The 18,167-nt window shown below is 46.7% G+C and overlaps 1 protein-coding gene across 1 annotated transcript; it reads right to left on the reverse strand.

Annotated features, from left to right (window-relative positions):
- Positions 1 to 1,627: 1,627 nt before the first annotated feature.
- Positions 1,628 to 14,329, reverse strand: LOC105877212 (NACHT, LRR and PYD domains-containing protein 2). The gene is made up of 8 exons (XM_020283457.2): positions 14,160 to 14,329; positions 13,553 to 13,723; positions 12,415 to 12,579; positions 10,020 to 10,190; positions 9,536 to 9,706; positions 6,603 to 6,773; positions 4,693 to 4,863; positions 1,628 to 1,766 (listed from the first exon to the last, which is right to left on the reverse strand). The coding sequence occupies exons 1-8, from the start codon at positions 14,327 to 14,329 to the stop codon at positions 1,628 to 1,630; spliced, it is 1,329 nt and encodes a 442-aa protein (XP_020139046.2).
- Positions 14,330 to 18,167: the final 3,838 nt, after the last annotated feature.

The following is an 18,167-nucleotide window of genomic DNA, read 5'->3' on the forward strand; positions in this document are numbered from 1 at the left end:
TCCAGACATTATTCAGTGTTAAAATTGTGAAACACGCTACAACATGGATGAACCTCGAAGATGTGAAAGCTGATCATATGAATGGGGTCATCTGTGTCATACCCAACTAAAGCAGTCAAGAAGCCAGGGGAAAAAAAACACTCAGGGTACATAACATTGATCCAAGTGCATAATTTTCTGCAAGCCTGGCTACTGTAACCCGAGATGAGTTTTATCTAATAGAGTCAGCAGTTTTCAGTAGCTAAGAATAGTTTACCCACTACCATCAGTTACCAGTCAGAACTTGCCACGCCCCTAACACTTTAGTGTCAGTGAAATTTCTCGAAGAGCAATATGGAACATTTCTTTTTTCAAAATAAAACCTCTAACCTTCTCTTTGCTGTTTAGACATACTGAGGACCACCTGGTCTGTGTGTATTCCCTGAATCACAATTTTGCTTCCCAAATAAAATATTTTAGAGATTTGTCTATTTTTTTTTTTTGGGACAAAGTCTCACTCTGTTGCCTGGGCTAGAGTGCCATGACATAAGCCTAGCTCATAGCAACCTCCAACTCCTGGGTTTAAGCAATCCTCCTGCCTCAGCTTCATGAGTAGCTGAGACTACAGGCATGCGCCACCATGCCCAGCTAAGTTTTTCTATATATTGTCCAACTAATTTCTTTCTATTTATAGTAGAGATGGGGTCTTGCTCTTACTCAGGCTGGTTTCGAACTCCTGACCTTGAGCAATCCTGTCGCCTTGGCCTCCAAGAGTGCTAGGATTACAGGCGTGAGCCACTGCGCCTGGACAAAAATTAATTAATGCTTATGTAAGCATTGCTAAAATTACACATTTCATTAGATTTACAAAATGCTTAAGCATTAATAAAATGTAATTTTTCCCCCTACCTTCTGTTTATTTGCTCATCCCCATATATACAGACAGCAGCATTGGAACTGTTACCTTGAACCTCAGTTTACAGACAGCCCCTTGTTTAGCCTTCTCAGTGTGTGGCTTGCACGGCTGCCCTAGTGCGTTTGGGGATTCTGTACATCGTAAGAAACCATTTGCCTCTACTATGGGGAAGGGCTATACTTGCCATGAAGTTATGTTTTCTGTAAGTTTGATCTGAAGCTAATCAGAGCAATGACAGGGTCATGTATGAGCTACCCCGAAGCACCTCAGAGCCCAAAATATCGTAGGGCTGGTAAGCAGTACTCTGGCAAGGAATGCTCAGCACATGCTAGCCATGCAGGCTGAGAAATGCCAGAACCACGTGCAGACTGGAAGGGCATCAGAAATCAGTGCAAAACACTTGTCACTTTTTTCCCTGGGATACGTTCTCCCCAAATAAGATATCTATTGTCTAATTTTTGTTGGAACCCATTCATACATACAGCTTCCTTCACAAATGCTTTCACCTTTATTTCCCTCAATAGCCCCGTGACATAGACATTTCTATAGTATCTCTAGGGTTCAGTGACTTGTGCGTGCTTTTACAGAAACCAGAGGCAGAACCCAGTGTAAGTGGCATCCAGCCCAGCAACCAACTTATCCCTGAGGCGGCTCCATAGGAGGCTTAAAGATCCATTTCTGTCAATACTCCGAGGACCCGACTTCACTGGTGAATGAGCGACTACAGGGGATTCAGAGAATGAAGTAGTGAGAAGAAGGTCTTTTCTTCCTGGGATCGTAGAGATCATTTTCAATGGTCAGCTGTGCGTTGCTTTCTTTCATGTCCTCCAGCAGCTTCAGCATTGGAGGATCATATTTATCTATTTTCAACCTGGGAGACAAGGGGGGGAAGAAAAAGGTTTCTTGTTGCTTCAAGGAGATTCGTTTCAAATTCCTCAGTGCCCGAAAGGCTCACATGTTAAGGATGCACAGAGCATGGGCCCCATTTCTCCATTATTTTATGCTGCAAAGTAGAGTTCTATATTGATGCAACAGGGAAAAAGGGTATCAGGTTTACACTGACATGGTACAAAGCCACTGTGCAGCTTGGATGATCTTCACGTTGTATGAGGAGCGAGAGAGGGAAGTGAAGGACCCATCTGTGACATGGCTCTAATACCAACCTACCTGCTCCGTAGCCCACTGTGACAATTCCACGTGGTGCACACGGGAATACCGCTTACACAGACAAGACATATGTCTTGAACTAAGCCAGTCAGGCCAGCCTTTGTGCCCCCACCTCCTTGGGTACAAGATACTAGCTAACCACCACCATCTGCTACTTGGCCTGGGATGATTGTGGCCTCATTTTTAGGGTTTCATGGTAATTCTATTTAGCCTTGAGTATGTGGAAATGGAGGGCAGGAAAGGGAGGGGAGAGGGAAACATTATATCAAAATATGTATGAAGGCCAGGCCCGGTGGCTCATGCCTGTAATCCTAGCTCTCTGGGAGGCCGAGGCGGGCGGATTGCTCAAGGTCAGGAGTTCAAAACCAGCCTGAGCAAGAGCGAGACCCCGTCTCTACTATAAATAGAAAAAAATTAATTGGCCAACTGATATATATATATAAAATTAGCCGGGCATGGTGGTGCATGCCTGTGGTCCCAGCTACTCGGGAGGCTGAGGCAATAGGATCGCTTGAGCCCAGGAGTTTGAGGTTGCTGTGAGCTAGACTGACACCACGGCACTCACTGTAGCCTGGACAACAAAGCGAGACTCTGTCTCAAAAAAAAAAAAAATATGTATGAAAAAAAGAGACACAGGATATTAGTTTCCATGTTTCTTGTTAGCATTGCAGTCCTGGCTTTTGGTATCAGTTTTTGTTGTTTCAGATTCACATACACCCGATATGCAACCTTAAGCCAGCTTGAGTAGATGTCTTGTCAGTGACTAAAATATTAATAACTTTGGATAAGATAAAGGCCAACTAGCTTCAAAGTGTTTTAAACACGATCCTCCAAGGTTGAGTGTAATTGTGTTGATTCAAGACTGTTGGAGCTTGGCCAGTCATGGTAGAGGAACAAGAAAAGTTCCCATGGCCAAATCTGTGTGTGGCCAAAATTGTGGAAGGAATCAGAAATGGGGTGTGGGCTGGGCATGGTGGCTCACGCCTGTAATCCTAGCACTCTGGAGGCTGAGGCGGGCGGATTGCTCAAGGTCAGGAGTTTGAAACCAGCCTGAGCAAGAGCGAGACCCTGTCTCTACTAAAAATAGACAGAAGTTAATTGGCCAACTAATATATATAGAAAAAGTTAGCCGGGCATGGTGGCGCATGCCTATAGTCCCAGCTACTCGGGAGGCTGAGGCAGGAGGATCGCTTGAGCCCAGGAGTTTGAGGTTGCTGTGAGCTAGGCTGACACCACGGCACTCATTCTAGCCTGGGCAACAAAGTGAGACTGTCTCAAAAAAAAAAAAAGAAAAAGAAATGGGGTGTGAAGGACCAAATGAGGTGTGATGTTAGAGTTCTTTGGCTGCAAATAAGAGAAAGTGACTTGAGGTAACTTAGAAGGGCATATTAGAAGGATATGGGGTATCTGCCAGAATCAGAGATAAAAACCCAATTATAAAAGGGACAGGGCTGGGGTAATATACCTTTCTAGGGTCTAGGATCCAGGCAGAAGAAGCCCTCACCTTGAATTCACCGATCTTGAAACTCAAAGACCCAAGAAAGAATGTCTGACCGGCTGGTCCAAAGAAACATCCCCACTATTGTCTTTGTTGGGGGCCTTATGTTGTGATTAAAACTCACCAATGTTATCTAAGGTGGGAGAGAGAGCTAACTTTAAGGGCTAGGAAAAGAAAAAACAAAACTTTAGCATACTCATGTTCCTTCTTTTGGCTCACACGGTAACTTAGGGCTGAGATTCATGTTAAGGCCAGGCGTGGTGGCTCACACCTGTAATCCTAGCACCCTGGGAGGCCGAGGCAGGAGGATTGCTTGAGGTCAGGAATTCAAGACCAGCCTGCGCAAGAGTAAGACCCCATCTCTACTAAAAATAGAAAAATTAGCCGGGCATGGTGGCACATGCCTGTAGTCCCAGCTACTCGGGTGGCTGAGGCAGGAGGATCCCTTGAGCCCAGGAGTTTGAGGTTGCTGTGAGCTAGGCTGACACCACGGCACTCTAGCCCAGGCAATGGAATGAGACTGTCTCCAAAAAAGATTCATGTTAAATAAATATGTAATCTATGTTTCTTTTACTTCTCTACATAATTATGATTTTAAGCTACCAGTAGTCTATATTGCATCAGAGAATGTCAAAAAGTCCCTAGGAAGGGTGCATGGTTCTTTGTTGCCATGGTAACAAGCAAACAGAACCCAATGACAACTTGCTCTGATTAGCAAGCATGCAAGAGACCATTGGCAATAGCTTCCACTGCCCCAAACCACTCTCAGACAGAGGAGTCACTCAAGAGAAAACGCTTCCAAGGCTGATGCCGACATGCCAGACCTCTTTTCTAAAAGTGGCCTCCGAGATGTGCAATTCCATTTCCCTAACAAGTGGCCAACTGCACAGCGTTCCCTCCCCAAGGCCATAAACCCAGCTTCCTGGTTTCAGATGGAGCGTTGGTGGCATCCTTGGACTTACCTTACCCACCAAAGCAACAGAGGCAACGAATCGGCGAGTTGCCTGGCCACCAAACACCAATGCACGAACGTTGAACATTAGTGGCTGATGCCTGTGACAGATGCCTGCTGTCTGTGCTCCCCCAAAACCGATCGTCCCAGGAGACATGCTGGGGAGTAGAAGGATCATACCTGAGTGTCTGAAGGGGGCAATTTGGACGTTTCAAAGCTTCACACAGCATCTTTATCCCATTAAACCCCAAGGTGTTCTGGCCCAAGTCCAGAGTGATCAGGCTCTGGTTGCCGCCGAGGGCAGTGGCGAGGTCTTCACAGCTGAAGCGGGTGATGGAACAACCCCACAACCTTGTTGGCAAAACACAGAATTCAACTCATTAATTCAACCAATGCCGATTGATACCGTCCCACGTGCCAGGCACACTCTTGGGCGCTGGGGATCTACCCGACCAACGAAGTCTCTGCCCTCAGAGCACATCTGCTGATCGGAGAATAATGAGCGTGTTGTGCCTCACAGAAGTGAGGGACAAGGGACAAAGGACAAAGGGAATAGCCAGGGGTTCTAATTGCAATGGTCAAAGGGGACTTGAGAGGTAAAGAGCATAAACCACAGAGATCTGGAATAGCAGCTCTCCAGGCAGAGAAGTAGCTTGTGCAAAGGCCCTGAGGTTGCATATGGCTATCCTGTAAAATATTAATAGAAGACCAAGGCAGCCAGCATGAGAGTGAGCTGGGGGGTGAGAGGGTTGTAAAAGCTGAGGTCATGGGCAAAAGGGGGCAGCTCACATAAGACCCTTTGACCATCATAAGTTTAGGATTTTATAGGATTGAAATGGGCAACCACTGAGGGTTTGGGGCAGAGAGATATGGGAATTATATCTTCTAAGTTATAGAAGAAAACAGAAAACTGTAGGGGAATGAAGAAGGTAGAATACAGATTAATTTGAAGGCTATACAATAAATGGTAAATAAAATAGTTTGTTTTGAGATAATTCCTACCACAGTTTTTGGTGGATAAAAGATCAGTTTCAGACAAACACCTAAATTCTGCCTATCAGAATTCTAAAGAGAGGTATAAAATTTGATGTTGGATAATGGCAGCATGGAGATGGGCTGGGTGTGGTGGCTTATGCCTGTAATCCTAGCACTCAGGGAGGCTGAGGCAGGAGGATCCCTTGAGGTCAGGAGTTCAAGACCAGCCTGAATAAGAGTGAGACGAAAAAAATTTTCTACCTACTAAAAATAGAAAAATTAACTGGGCATGGTGGCATGTGCCTATAATCCCAGTGACTTAGAAGGCTGAAGCAGGAGGATCACTTGAGCCCAGGAATTTGAGGTTACTGTGAACAAGACTGATTGCATGGCACTCTACCTAGGCGACAGAGTGAGCTTCCATCTTGTCAATAAAACAAACAAAAAACAGTACTGAGGAGAAAACTTTCTTCCATTTGGAGGTGTCACGCGGGCAGAAGATATACAAGGGACACACGAATGTCCAAGGGCTATGCATATACATGCACAGACATATATACAAACACATGTGAGATTAGGGAATGTATCATATTTAGGTTTACCCCAGGATCTTGAATAGGCTAAGCATAATAGTAACACTTAGCATCCTGGTGGTGGCCCAAACTTGCGTAACACGCATAACATTTCACAATCATAACCACCTTTTGCAATGGATTCAACTAACCAACCCTATTTCCTAGAATATGTAACTCAGACTACTGCTAGCAAGTTACAGCTGGCCACATAAATGGTGGCCATCCTTAAAACTTTTCCTGGGTGGCCTTTTTTCTATTTACTCATTATATATGTATATTCACCCCCTCTCCCCTCCCCCCTGCCCTATACCCAATTACTGTAGTTCCTATGTATCCACTTAGGCGCTGCTCAGCTTAATACCAGTTTGCTGGTGAGTATATGTGGTGCTCATTTTTGGATGTCACAGGCCAGAGCCTATTCCCTTCAATGACCCGAATGGATGCTTAAAACACTCAATAGACTTACAAGTGCTGGAGGGATCTGCCACACCGATATTTCATTTCGGGTCTGGATCAAAAGTTCAATCAAGCACAACTCACCACAGACATCTCAAGTTACACAGTGGCTCCTTCAAAGCCTCACACAGAGACCTCAGTCCAATAGTTCCGATGTGATTCAGCCCCAGATCCAAATGCGTCAGGCTTGATTTTTGTCTGACCACCTTGGAGAGGAGTTTGCAGCCATTGTCGGTGATGTTGCAGTGCCACAGCCTAGAAGTCGGTGCCAGGAGGGAAATAAGACAGCCCCATCAGTCCTGGCTGCTGCCACACACCAAACCACAATAGAGCGTGGGTTTTAGACACACTCAGAGAACACATCACGGGGTGGTGCGGTGGGCAGAATAATAGCCCCCCCATGGATGCCCGAGTCCTAATTCCTGGAACCTGTGAACATGGCAAAAGGGACTTTGCAGATGTGATTAAGGGACTTTCAAGTGGGGAGATTATGCTGGACTGTGTGACTGGGTCCAACGCAGTCACACGGATCCTTACAAGGAGGAGACTAGAGAGTCAAAGTCAATGGGAGGAGACATGATAAAGAGGCCAGAGGACATTTGAAGACGCCACACTGTTGGTGGCGAGGCAAGGAAGGGGCCATGGGCCAAGGAATGCAGGTGGCCAGAGGAAGCTGGGAAGGGTCTCTCCCCTGGAGCCTCCAGGAGGAGCACAAACTACTGACACCTGGATTCCAATCCAGTGAAGCCCACTTCTGACTGCCAACCTCCAGAACTGGGAGATGGTAAATTTGTTTTTTGTTTTTTTTTTTGAGACAGTCTCGCATTGTTGCCCAGGTTAGAGTGAGTGCCGTGGCATCAGCCTAGCTCACAGCAACCTCAAACTCCTGGGCTCAAGCGATCCTCCTGCCTCAGCCTCCCAAGTAGCTGGGACTACAGGCATGTGCCACCATGCCTGGCTAATTTTATATATATGTATGTTAGTTGGCCAATTAATTTCTTTGTATTTTTAGTAGAGACGGGGTCTCGCTCTTGCTCAGGCTGGTTTCGAACTCCTGACCTTGAGCAATCTTCCCGCCTCGGCCTCCCAGAATGCTAGGATTACAGGCGTGAGCCGCCGCACCCGGCCAATTTGTATTTTTTTAAACACATTCAATGTGGCCAGGCGTGGTGGCTCACGCCTGTAATCCTAGCACTCTGGGAGGCCGAGGCGGGCGGATTGCTCAAGGTCAGGAGTTCGAAACCAGCCTGAGCAAGAGCGAGACCCCGTCTCTACCAAAAATAGAAATAAATTAATTGACCAACTAAATATATATATACAAAAAATTAGCCGGGCATGGTGGCGCATGCCTGTGGTCCCAGCTACTCGGGAGGCTGAGGCAGTAGGATCGCTGAGCCCCAGAGATTGAGGTTGCTGTGAGCCAGGCTGACGCCACGGCACTCACTCTAGCCTGGGCAACAAAGTAAGACTCTGTCTCAAAAAAAAAAAAAAAAAAAAAAAAAAAAAAAAAAAAGACATTCAATGTGCAGTATAGCAGGGCAGGAAATGGATTCAGGTGGTATGTGTCATTTCTACCTTAACTTGGGACAGAGAATTGTGAGCTAGCCTTGGCCTGCCGCCTTTGACTAGGGGAAGTGATTGATTGTATTTCCTAAATTCAGTTGCTAGAAAGGTAGCATCTTAGAGGTCGATGGTACTAGCTCTGATTCAGGCCCACCTGGTACTACATCCTAGTATTAATCAATACAGAATACCAGTGATATTTCCCCTTAGTGTTTACTTTTGCTGTCTCTGGTCTTACTAGAATTCTGAGCTTAATTATATTGTAATAAAATTATATCACAATGTCCCAAGGAAGGCCCAGCAGCCAAGGGCCATAGGACCTCGACAATGGAACCAATGACAGATTTGAGGGCGGCCCACATGGATGGATAGGAATGAACATGCACCCCCATGGCTTGGCAATTTGTAAATTTGCTGAAACTGCCATGACTGTGGGGCAGCAGAGGAAGGTCCAAGTAAGACTAACATCAAGTTGACAACTTAGCAAAATGGGGGCATCGACCAAACAACTCGAGTTGAGGTGGAAAGGACTTGACCTGTATTTTCTGGGAATCATACTTTCTACAATGGTGAGGTTGCGTGGCTGAGCCTCAGTTTCCTCACCTGTAAACTGGGAGGCACGAGTATATCTTAAAAAGCCATGAGGATTAAATGAAATCATCTTTGGCAAGATCTTAGCATAGTGCCTGGCACCTATTAGATGCTTAGTAAACCAATCATCATTTTTTCCCCTGTGTTTAGATATCTTGAATGGTAGCAACTTCTAATATTAGACTCTAATTGGAAGATAGGGTTAGGGGGTGGGTGGCATCTTATTTGCCTATGGAACTTCATTATTATATTTGAGTGTTTTGGGTGGGGGCTTAGAAATTTAGGGAGGGAAGAACTCTTTCCTCCTGCCTATCTCCAACCCTGAACTGAATACTTCATTAAATTTAAGTGGGTGAGTAGTTTTCAGACACTGGGTGCCTTAAGGCATAGTCTAGATTAAAACTAGTTTACAAGAAAAGTTGAAAGTTTCTTACTCTTGGAGGGAACTTTATAGACAGAAAGACCACAAGAGATGTTAACATTAAATAGAGTCTCTGAACAGACACAGCTGGTGTAGAAAGCCCCCTTCCCTTCTAAAAATCTGCCCTGTGATTTTAGGATTTATGGAGGTCAGCAAATAAGGCCCATCGACACCCAACTGCATGCAGTTTGTATTACATAGTTCTAAAAACACAGATTTTTAAAAATCAGACCTGGAAACCAGCTATCCCTATAGAACATCAACACCACGTCTTATATTTTGTTCTGTCACCCTCTCCCCGTGTCTTGCCATTTGTAACCATTCATGTCACACGTGGGGTATGTAGAGAAGTTATCAGTTGTCCCCGTAACTGTCCTACTTGAACCCAGGGGTCCACGTGCACAAATACTCTCTTACACACAAGCAGGCGACAGGGACTTACACCAGGACCTGCAGTTTACACTCGGGGTAACCCAAGCCCTCAAACAGAACTTCCATGCCTCTGTCCCCAATGGTGTTCTCCGCCAGGCACAGGTGGGTTAGCCTCTGGTTGACAATCAAAGCAGAAGCGAGGTTCTTGCAACAGGCTTCTGTAAGGTGACAGTTTTCCAACCTGCAAAAGGATCACACAGACGGAAAGATGGTGAGAACATTTGCCAAGGCCGACCTTCTTGGCCGTCCCCAAGTGCTAACGTCCTAAGGCCCTTCTTGTTAATTCCCCGCCCTCCCTGTCGTGTGCTAGCGCGATCACATGAAGGAACAGGAATGAGAGAAGAGGTAGATTCATGAGTCAACCGCCTGGGTCTGAAAATGGGACCCAGCGTCTACCGACAGGAGCTTCCGAGGAGGGGGTGACCGACCATTTCTCTTCTCGCCATGCCCCAGATCTAAAGCGGAGCCACTCCATGGGAGGAGAGGAGACTTACAACAGCTTCTGCAGGAAGGACTTCGGGTGTCTCAAACTCGGATGCAGCAACTTGAGGCCCTCATCCATGAGCTTGGTGCCCGAGAGGATCAGGCAGGTCAGGGACTGGTTGGTTTCCAGGGCCTTGGAGAGATCGGCCCATTGCTCAGGGGTAGCAGAGCAGGACACCAGCCTGTGGGAGAGTGGGAACAAGTCATTCTTGACAATCCAGACACCATGATCCCGAAGAATTGCTTTCGGTGTTCTCTCTCGCTCGTTATGTTACACCCTGGCTTGAATTACTGGGAACTGTGGTTGTCAAAGTGTGGTCCCTGGAACCAGCTGGAAATATGAAACCTCAGTCATTCTGAGTCAGAAACCCTGGGTGTAGAGGCCATGGGTCTATGTTTCGAGGGGTTCTGTGTCCACCTGGAAGATCTATTAACATAAATTCACACGCCTTATCCCTAAGAATTTGATTCAGAAGATCTGGAATGGGACACAAGAATTTGCATTTTAACAAGTCCCCAGGTGATGTTGGCCTGGGGGCCACATGCAGAGAACTAGTTATTTAGAAGTCCCACGCCTGTAATCCTAGCACTCTGGGAGGCCGAGGCGGGCGGATTGCTAAAGGTCAGGAGTACAAAACCAGAAGTCCCATCAACAGAGCCCATCATAAAGCCAGCACCCACATTCCAGTCCTAAAAGATTGTTAGAGGCAAAAGGAACTTCACTGAATCATACATGTCATTGTGGACTCTAGAGGATTTTTTGTAATCCTGGTTCTTCCACTCACTGTGTGGGTAACGTGGTCCAGCTGCCGGTACACTTAGCTTTACAGAGCCTCGTTTCCTCCATCTTTAAGTTGGAAATACAAGTCATACCTTTGAGTGTTGAAAGTTGGTAATCCACAAGAAATGCCAAGTAGAATACCTGCTACGTAGCTAAAACTCACTGGAATTCAGCTAAAAACCATTCTATTAGAGACTAACTTACAACAGAGGAACCACCTTTAACTGGGAAACTGAAACTCGAAGCAGAATGTTAATACCATCCCCCAAAGCCTGAATTTATATGGAGTCTCCTTCTTCCATGGTGAGTATCAATTTATTCATTGAGAAACTAATTATTGACCTAAATCTTCAAGTGATACAATCTTGGTTTTCCTGATTAACATTCATAGGAAAAGGAAGGGTGGGTCATTTGTAATGGTTAGTAACAATAGTAAAGATTATTATTTTTTTTTCTTTTTGTCTTCCTTTCTTATTCTTTTTATTTTAGCATATTATGGGGGTACATGTGTTAAGGTTGCATATATATTGCCCATGCCCCCCTCCCCCCTCGAGTAAGAGCTTCAAGCATGTCCATCCCCCAAACGTTGCACATCTTGCTCGTTGTGGTTGTATATACCCATCCCCTCCTCCCTTTTAATAGTAAAGATTATTGAACAAGGCCGGGCGCGGTGGCTCACGCCTGTAATCCTAGCTCTCTGGGAGGCCGAGGCGGGCGGATTGCTCGAGGTCAGGAGTTCGAAACCAGCCTGAGCAAGAGTGAGACCCCGTCTCTACTATAAATAGAAAGAAATTAATTGGCCAACTAATATATATATACAAAAAATTAGCCGGGCATGGTGGCGAATGCCTGTAGTCCCAGCTACTTGGGAGGCTGAGGCAGGAGGATTGCTTGAGCCAGGAGTTTGAGGTTGCTGTGAGCTAGACTGACGCCACGGCACTCACTCTAGCCTGGGCAATAAAGTGAGGCTCTGTCTCAAAAAAAAAAAAAAAGATTATTGAACACATATGTGTTTGGACTGGTTTGTCTGATCCTCAAATCCTTGGGAGATGTATATTATCCCAACTTACTGATGAAGGGACCTAGTTTAGTGGCCTGTGATCATGTAAGTAGAGGCAGAGCCACAATTTGAGGCTGATGACCACCATAAACTGTGTTCCTGCTACCACCCAAGTGGCTCGAGTGAGGATCTGTGGAACCCCACGACAGTGATGCCGATCATCGCTGGAGCCGCCAGGTGGACAGCTTCCCCAGGGGAGATCTCTCACACCAGAGCACTGACACGAGAGGAACAACTTCATGTTCCCGAAGGGTTCTTGCCTGAAAAAAGTAGCTGGTGTTCTTAATCATGGCACAGGGGAAGCATGAACCACAAACAAACGATCCCAGAGAGGATGATACCAAGATTCTGTGAGTTTCTCTGGACTCAAGACCCTTGTGTACAGTTGTCCAGGTTGTCCACTGCTTAAGGCAAATGGAAGCTGAATTCTAGCCCATGGTCTATCTTGAGCCATCTTGAATAGTACCGGGCCCAGTCAAAATAGATGTTTCCAATTTACACAGAACTGCTATGTAGGCTTGTGGCAGCTGTTTGTATGATGAGTTTTAGCGATGGAGAGATATACCTGAGATATTGCAGGTTACATTTTGGGTGTCTCAGGATTTCACACAATGAGGGAAGCGTGTCATTCTGGTCATTGCCTTGAAGGGTCAGATGTGTTAGAGTCTTGTGACGACTTAGAGCGTAGCAGAAGTTCTGATAAAAATCAGCTGGGGAAATGTTTTTGAGGCTAGGGAAAGAAAACAAAAGTGATGTCTTGAGTATCTTTCTACACTCATACTGTGCACAAACGGAAACAAAGCACTAGATATATTTAAACCTTAGAAACTATTTGTCCCCATGTTCCCAATGAAACTGAGAATTTTCATTGAGATCAAAGCCAACCTAGCTGAGTAAACTGCGTTTAGCCTCCTTCCCCAACCCCTGAGGCCTGACACCAGCCCAGATGTAGGCTTGCCGGACTGTCCAAGCACATGATCCACACAAAGGAATCAGCTCCAGGAAGACTCGGAAATGCTGTATTAGGTGGATATAAGCACACTTTGCTCTGAACGTAAGTATGTAATTATCTTTTTCAGGTGCTTCTTAGCTCTACCCTTCCTTTCCAACTTCATTCAATGACATTTTTGGTCATATCCAGACATACACCTGTCCAGCCCAAGAGGCTTTTAATGCTCAGTTCTCAGGCATGTCTCAACCTGCTCTCCATCTCTCTACATCAGTGGATCCCAGCCAGGGGTGACTTTGGACCCAGTGGGGACACGTGGCAATGTCCGGAGACATTGCTGGTTGTCGCACCTGGGGGAGGAGATGCAGCTGGCGTCTGGAGGGCAGCGGCCAGGGATGCTGCTCACTGTCCTACCGTGCCCTGGGTCCCCCTCCCCCCCAGAGATATACAGACCCAAATGTCGCAGAGGGTGAGACATGTCGTCATGATAGGATGAAGAATTTCCCTAGGATCTTCACGTTCTTCCTTATACTATCCTGTGGACATCCAAACTCTATTTCATGCTGTGTTAAAAATACTTCCTGTGATTATCCCACTAGACAAAGTTAAGACTAGGAAGGATTCTTCCAATTCCTGTGTCTTGAGCACCTGATTGGGGTCTGGGACAGGACTTTGAATATTGCTCCACTATTAAAAATGTAAGAAACCCAGTCATGCCCTGGGGATTTTAATCTAGGGATTGGTTTCTACTCACACCACTTTCTGGAGATTACAGGTGGTAGAAAGTATTTCTTGACAAAGAAGCTGCGCTGATGAGGTACCAAAGAAACTGTCTTTGATCTTCAGAAATGTCAGATTCTTATTTAAGCCAAACATGGAACAAATCTCTCTCCAGAAGCGAAGTATGTCTCGATCATCCTGGGGTCTACAGGGAAGAGAAAGGGGTTATTGACCCAACATTTCCCATGGTGGCGAAGGACACGGGTTTCTCTGGGCATGGCTTTTGGAAAATTTGTCGATTGATCCTGTAATGACACAAAGCTTGAACACCCTTCCTGCAGCTGTGCCAAAAAAAAAAGGAATGGTCACTTCATACATCTCATGAAAACTACACAACCAACACACAGACCTGAGCACGTCGAGCCATTTGCAAAACCTGCTCACCTGAGAGGAGAGGAGGCAGGTCTCAAAACAAGGTCTGACTCCAAAGCCCCAGTTTTTGGTCACAACATTGTACCTCTTGCCTTGAATGTCAAATGGGAAAAGTCCAGCAAGAGGGAACATGGGGAGCCTAAGCCACAGATGACAGGAGACGGGCAGAGGCTGACGGTGGGAACTAGGAAGGTAAACCGAGTTCTTACCTCTCAAGCTGAGCCTGTGGTTCCGACGCAGCACCATTCTCCAAGAATACCTCCTCCGTTACATGCAGCCAGATTTTCTGCAGGTGTCGACAATGCTTGAGGCAGAAGGCAGAGTGCATCATGTCCGTTTTATCTCTCAAGTGCAGGGACATTTGCTTGAAGCGGGCCATGGCATCCTTCACCAGCCCCTGGTCCTGAGACTCATAGAGGCAGTACAGAAACTCCTTCGTGTCCGTCTCCGAGAAGGGTTTATTCTCATCCAGATTTGCTTTGTATTTCAGTAACTCCTCTCTGATCTTCAGAGACACTCGGCAGCCGAAAGTCATCTCCAACTCCTGGGCTCTCTTCTCATTCGAGAGGCCGAATAAGAAGTATCCCACCTGGATCAGGTTGGGGTTCTTCAGTCTCTCCTCCTTGGAGAACAGCTTCTGCACGTCCCCGATGTCCCGCGTGTGGCTCTCCCAGTCGTCGTCGTCGTCGTCATCCTCCTCCTCCCTCTCCAGGATGTAGAATGTGGCAGCCAGGAGCTGCTGGATGCTCAGGTGGACGAAGGAGTAGCAGCCTTCGCAGTCCCTGCCCTGATGGAGGACGCCCTTGTCCAGGAAAGGACGCAGGTCGGCCTCCTGCACCCCAAGGCTCCCGAGGTCTTCTGCGTCAAACACCCATGTCTGTGTCCACGTGCCCTGGGCGGCCAGGAGGCACAGGGTCCTCAGCGGGCCACGCAGGTGGTGGCTGGGGCTGCCGCCGGGCGCGGGCATGAACTGGCCACAGAGGAAACGCAGGAACAGCGACGTGGTGGTCAGGCAGCTGGGGGCCGGGTCCCGCCCCCTCTCCATCTGAAGCTTCAGACACGTGCAGATGATCCAGCACACGGCGGGCGCTGCGCTCATGCGGAACAAGGCCGCGTTGCTCTTCACCAAGTCCAAAGCTTGCAGGGCATCATCCTTATCTTCAAAGTGTCTCAAGAAATAGGCCTTCCTGTCTTGCTCCAGGAAGCCCTCGATCTCTAGGAAGAGGGACCGATTCACTAGGAGCTGGAGACCCTCCATGGCCTCGGTGCGCGTGGTGATCAGTATGGAGGCGCTGGGTAGCAGCCTCCCAATCAGGATGCTGCTCAGGATGATGTGCACTGGCTTCCGCTCGTCCCACTCGCCACAGATGTCTTGGATCAGGGCCCCCTCGGGGACTTTCAGGTCTTCAAATCCATCAATAATGACGAGGATCTTGTATGCCTGGGCGAGGACCTGTGACAGGTCATCCTGCCACTCCGGCCAGTCCTTGGAGATCAGCTCTATGAAGGTGCACGGGCCCATGCGGTTGAGCTCCTTGCAGGTGATGTAGAAGGCGAATCTGAACGTCTTATCCAGGAGGGTATCTGTCCAGTCCAGCATCACTTTCCTGGACAGTGTGGTTTTCCCAAAGCCCGCGGGGCCATGGAGCACCACCGTGAGCGGAAACACCCCCGGAAACGTCCTCGGGTCACATAAGGGGATCTGCATCTTGACTCTCTGGGTGACTTCGCTAATGTAGTCACTTTCTCGAGGCCCATTGTTCTTCCAGGCTTTCCACAGCTTCTTCTGTATGATCCCTCTGTATTTGTCCTCCTTACCTTCAGAGACATGGGGTACAGGACAGACAGGATATAGTTGGTTATCCATTAGGGGGAAAAGATACTTTGTGTTAAGTAGGAAAGAAAAAAGAAATGAAGTTGAGAAAGAGCAACTTCACCCCCGGCCTCATTCCAGGGACACATAACAGACCTGGCTTTGTTCCTTCCAGAAATCTTCTAGCTCTTTTCTGGTTTGAACGATCTTTTATCCGTCTTTTTTTCAACTCTGCAAAACACAAACTACAGTGAGCTTGACATAGAACAGGTGTACTGCCCTTATCAGAAGCTTAAGGATACAGCAGGTTCCATGGAGCCCAAAGTCTCATCCGAAGTCTTTGTCCAGGTTATGAGCTCGGAATTCCAATGGCTGGGTTTACAAAGATGAATAGGGCTAATGACCCCCCGAGTCAAGTTACATGCCTCTATTCCAAAGAACCATAACAAGAAATACGTGCTGTATCAAAACTCAACATGATTTATGCTTAATGACTTGTCTATTTTCTTTTTCCACTGGACTAGAACAAATGCCAGGAGCGCAGGAAACAGACCTTTGCCGTAAAAGCCTTAACTCATTATTGCTATTCAAATATTTGAGTAAGCAAGCCATGACATGCCACTATGTGTCCAGGATATCACAATTCCTAGGTACCTACCCAAGAGAAGTGAAAATGTGCCTATACAATGATTTGCACGTGAATGGTCCATCCGAGATGAGAATATGACACACAAAATATTCCTCTGTAGAACGAGGATGATCTTGAGGTAACTGAGAAGCAGCTAATACCAGGGCAGCTCTCTGCCCTCCGTTTGCCTAAAAATGGGGCCTAAGTTTACAAAGGTGTCCTCCCACCCCCCAGGAAGACGGAGGTGGATCAACAAAAGCAGCTTTAGACCTCATCAGTCTGGAGATAGCCCCTGAGGAATCTACATAAGTTTTATTAACTCCCATTTCTTTCCCTCCCCATAATTTGCCACCCTAGAGGTTCAAAGTCCTTCTCCTTTGTTTTCTACCTCTCTAAAATTCACTGTCTGCTGAAGATGCTATATAAGCCAGAGTTCTAAGACACCTCTTTGAGAATTACTCATTTCCTGGTTATTTACCATGCATATATAAAATACACGTTTATAAATTTGTTTTTCTTATATCTTTTTTTTTGGTTATATCTTTCTTTCGATATAGGGGCCCCAGCCAGTGAACCTAAGATGGGTATAAGGAAAACTCTTTCTCCCCTATAGGTAGGTCATAATAGCAGCATTATTCAAGATAAAAAAAGAAAAAACAAATTTTTTTTTTTTTTTAGACAGAGTTTCACTTTGTTGCCTGGGCTAGAGTGAGTGCCATGGCGTCAGCCTAGCTCACAGCAACCTCAAACTTTTGGGTTCAAGTGATCCTCCTGCCTCAGCCTCCCAAGTAGCTGGGACTACAGGTATGTGCCACCATGCCCGGCGAATTTTATCTCTATATATTAGTTGGCCAATTAATTTCTTCCTATTTATAGTAGAGACTGGGTCTTGCTCTTGCTCAGGCTGGTTTCAAACTCCTGAGCTTGAGTGATCCTCCCGCCTCGGCCTCCCAGAGTGCTTGGATTACAGGTGTGAGCCACTGTGCCTGAGAAGCTAGTAAAAAATTAGGAGCAATTTAGATGCCTATCCACTGATGAGTGGGTAAACCAAACGTGGTGCATCCATACAAAGGCAGATCTAGAGAGACAAAGAGTACCATTTGCCTGGGGCTGGGGGACAGAGACCAGGGAGCCACTGACTACAAATGGGCATGTGGGGGTCTTTGGGGGTACTGAAATGTTGTCAAACTGGATAGTGGTGATGGCTGCACAACTCTGATTTCCTAGGAATTATTAAACAGTATGCTTAAAGAGGGAAATTTGTGATACATAAGTTTTGTACTTCAGTAAAGCCATTTCAAAAAGACCGCCTACCAGGCAGACTTGAGAGGCCAATCTCAGACTGATCAAAGTTAGTGCAGATGAGTGATGCACCCCGATAGGTCTCAATTTGCTCATCTGCGAGTTGACACCACTAAAGTTGTCCGAGCGTTGAAACAGTAAATACATACAGTTATACCTGCCGTTAGGTTTATTCTAGGCGGGAACTCGAAAAGTAGGTATGGGACAGAATGGGGTTAATGGAAAACCGAGGTTTGTGTAACAACAGCCACGGGAATATGGAGAGCCCCCAAGGCTGGAAACCTAACAGACAGCTGCAGCCAGCATTCCTATCCCGTTAAACTGCCCGTCCTCCCTTATCGCTACAGGATGAGATTGACACAGGGGGCCAGAAATCGGTTGTTTAAAAAGGATTTTTATTGCAGCTACTGTTCTGGCCCTCACCATCCCCCTAAGAAACCCTCTATAGAACCCAAGGCTTTCCCCTCCCTCAGG

The sequence above is a fragment of the Microcebus murinus genome, chromosome 32 (assembly GCF_040939455.1).
Source record: "Microcebus murinus isolate Inina chromosome 32, M.murinus_Inina_mat1.0, whole genome shotgun sequence".
In the NCBI taxonomy this organism is placed as follows: Eukaryota; Metazoa; Chordata; class Mammalia; order Primates; family Cheirogaleidae; genus Microcebus; species Microcebus murinus.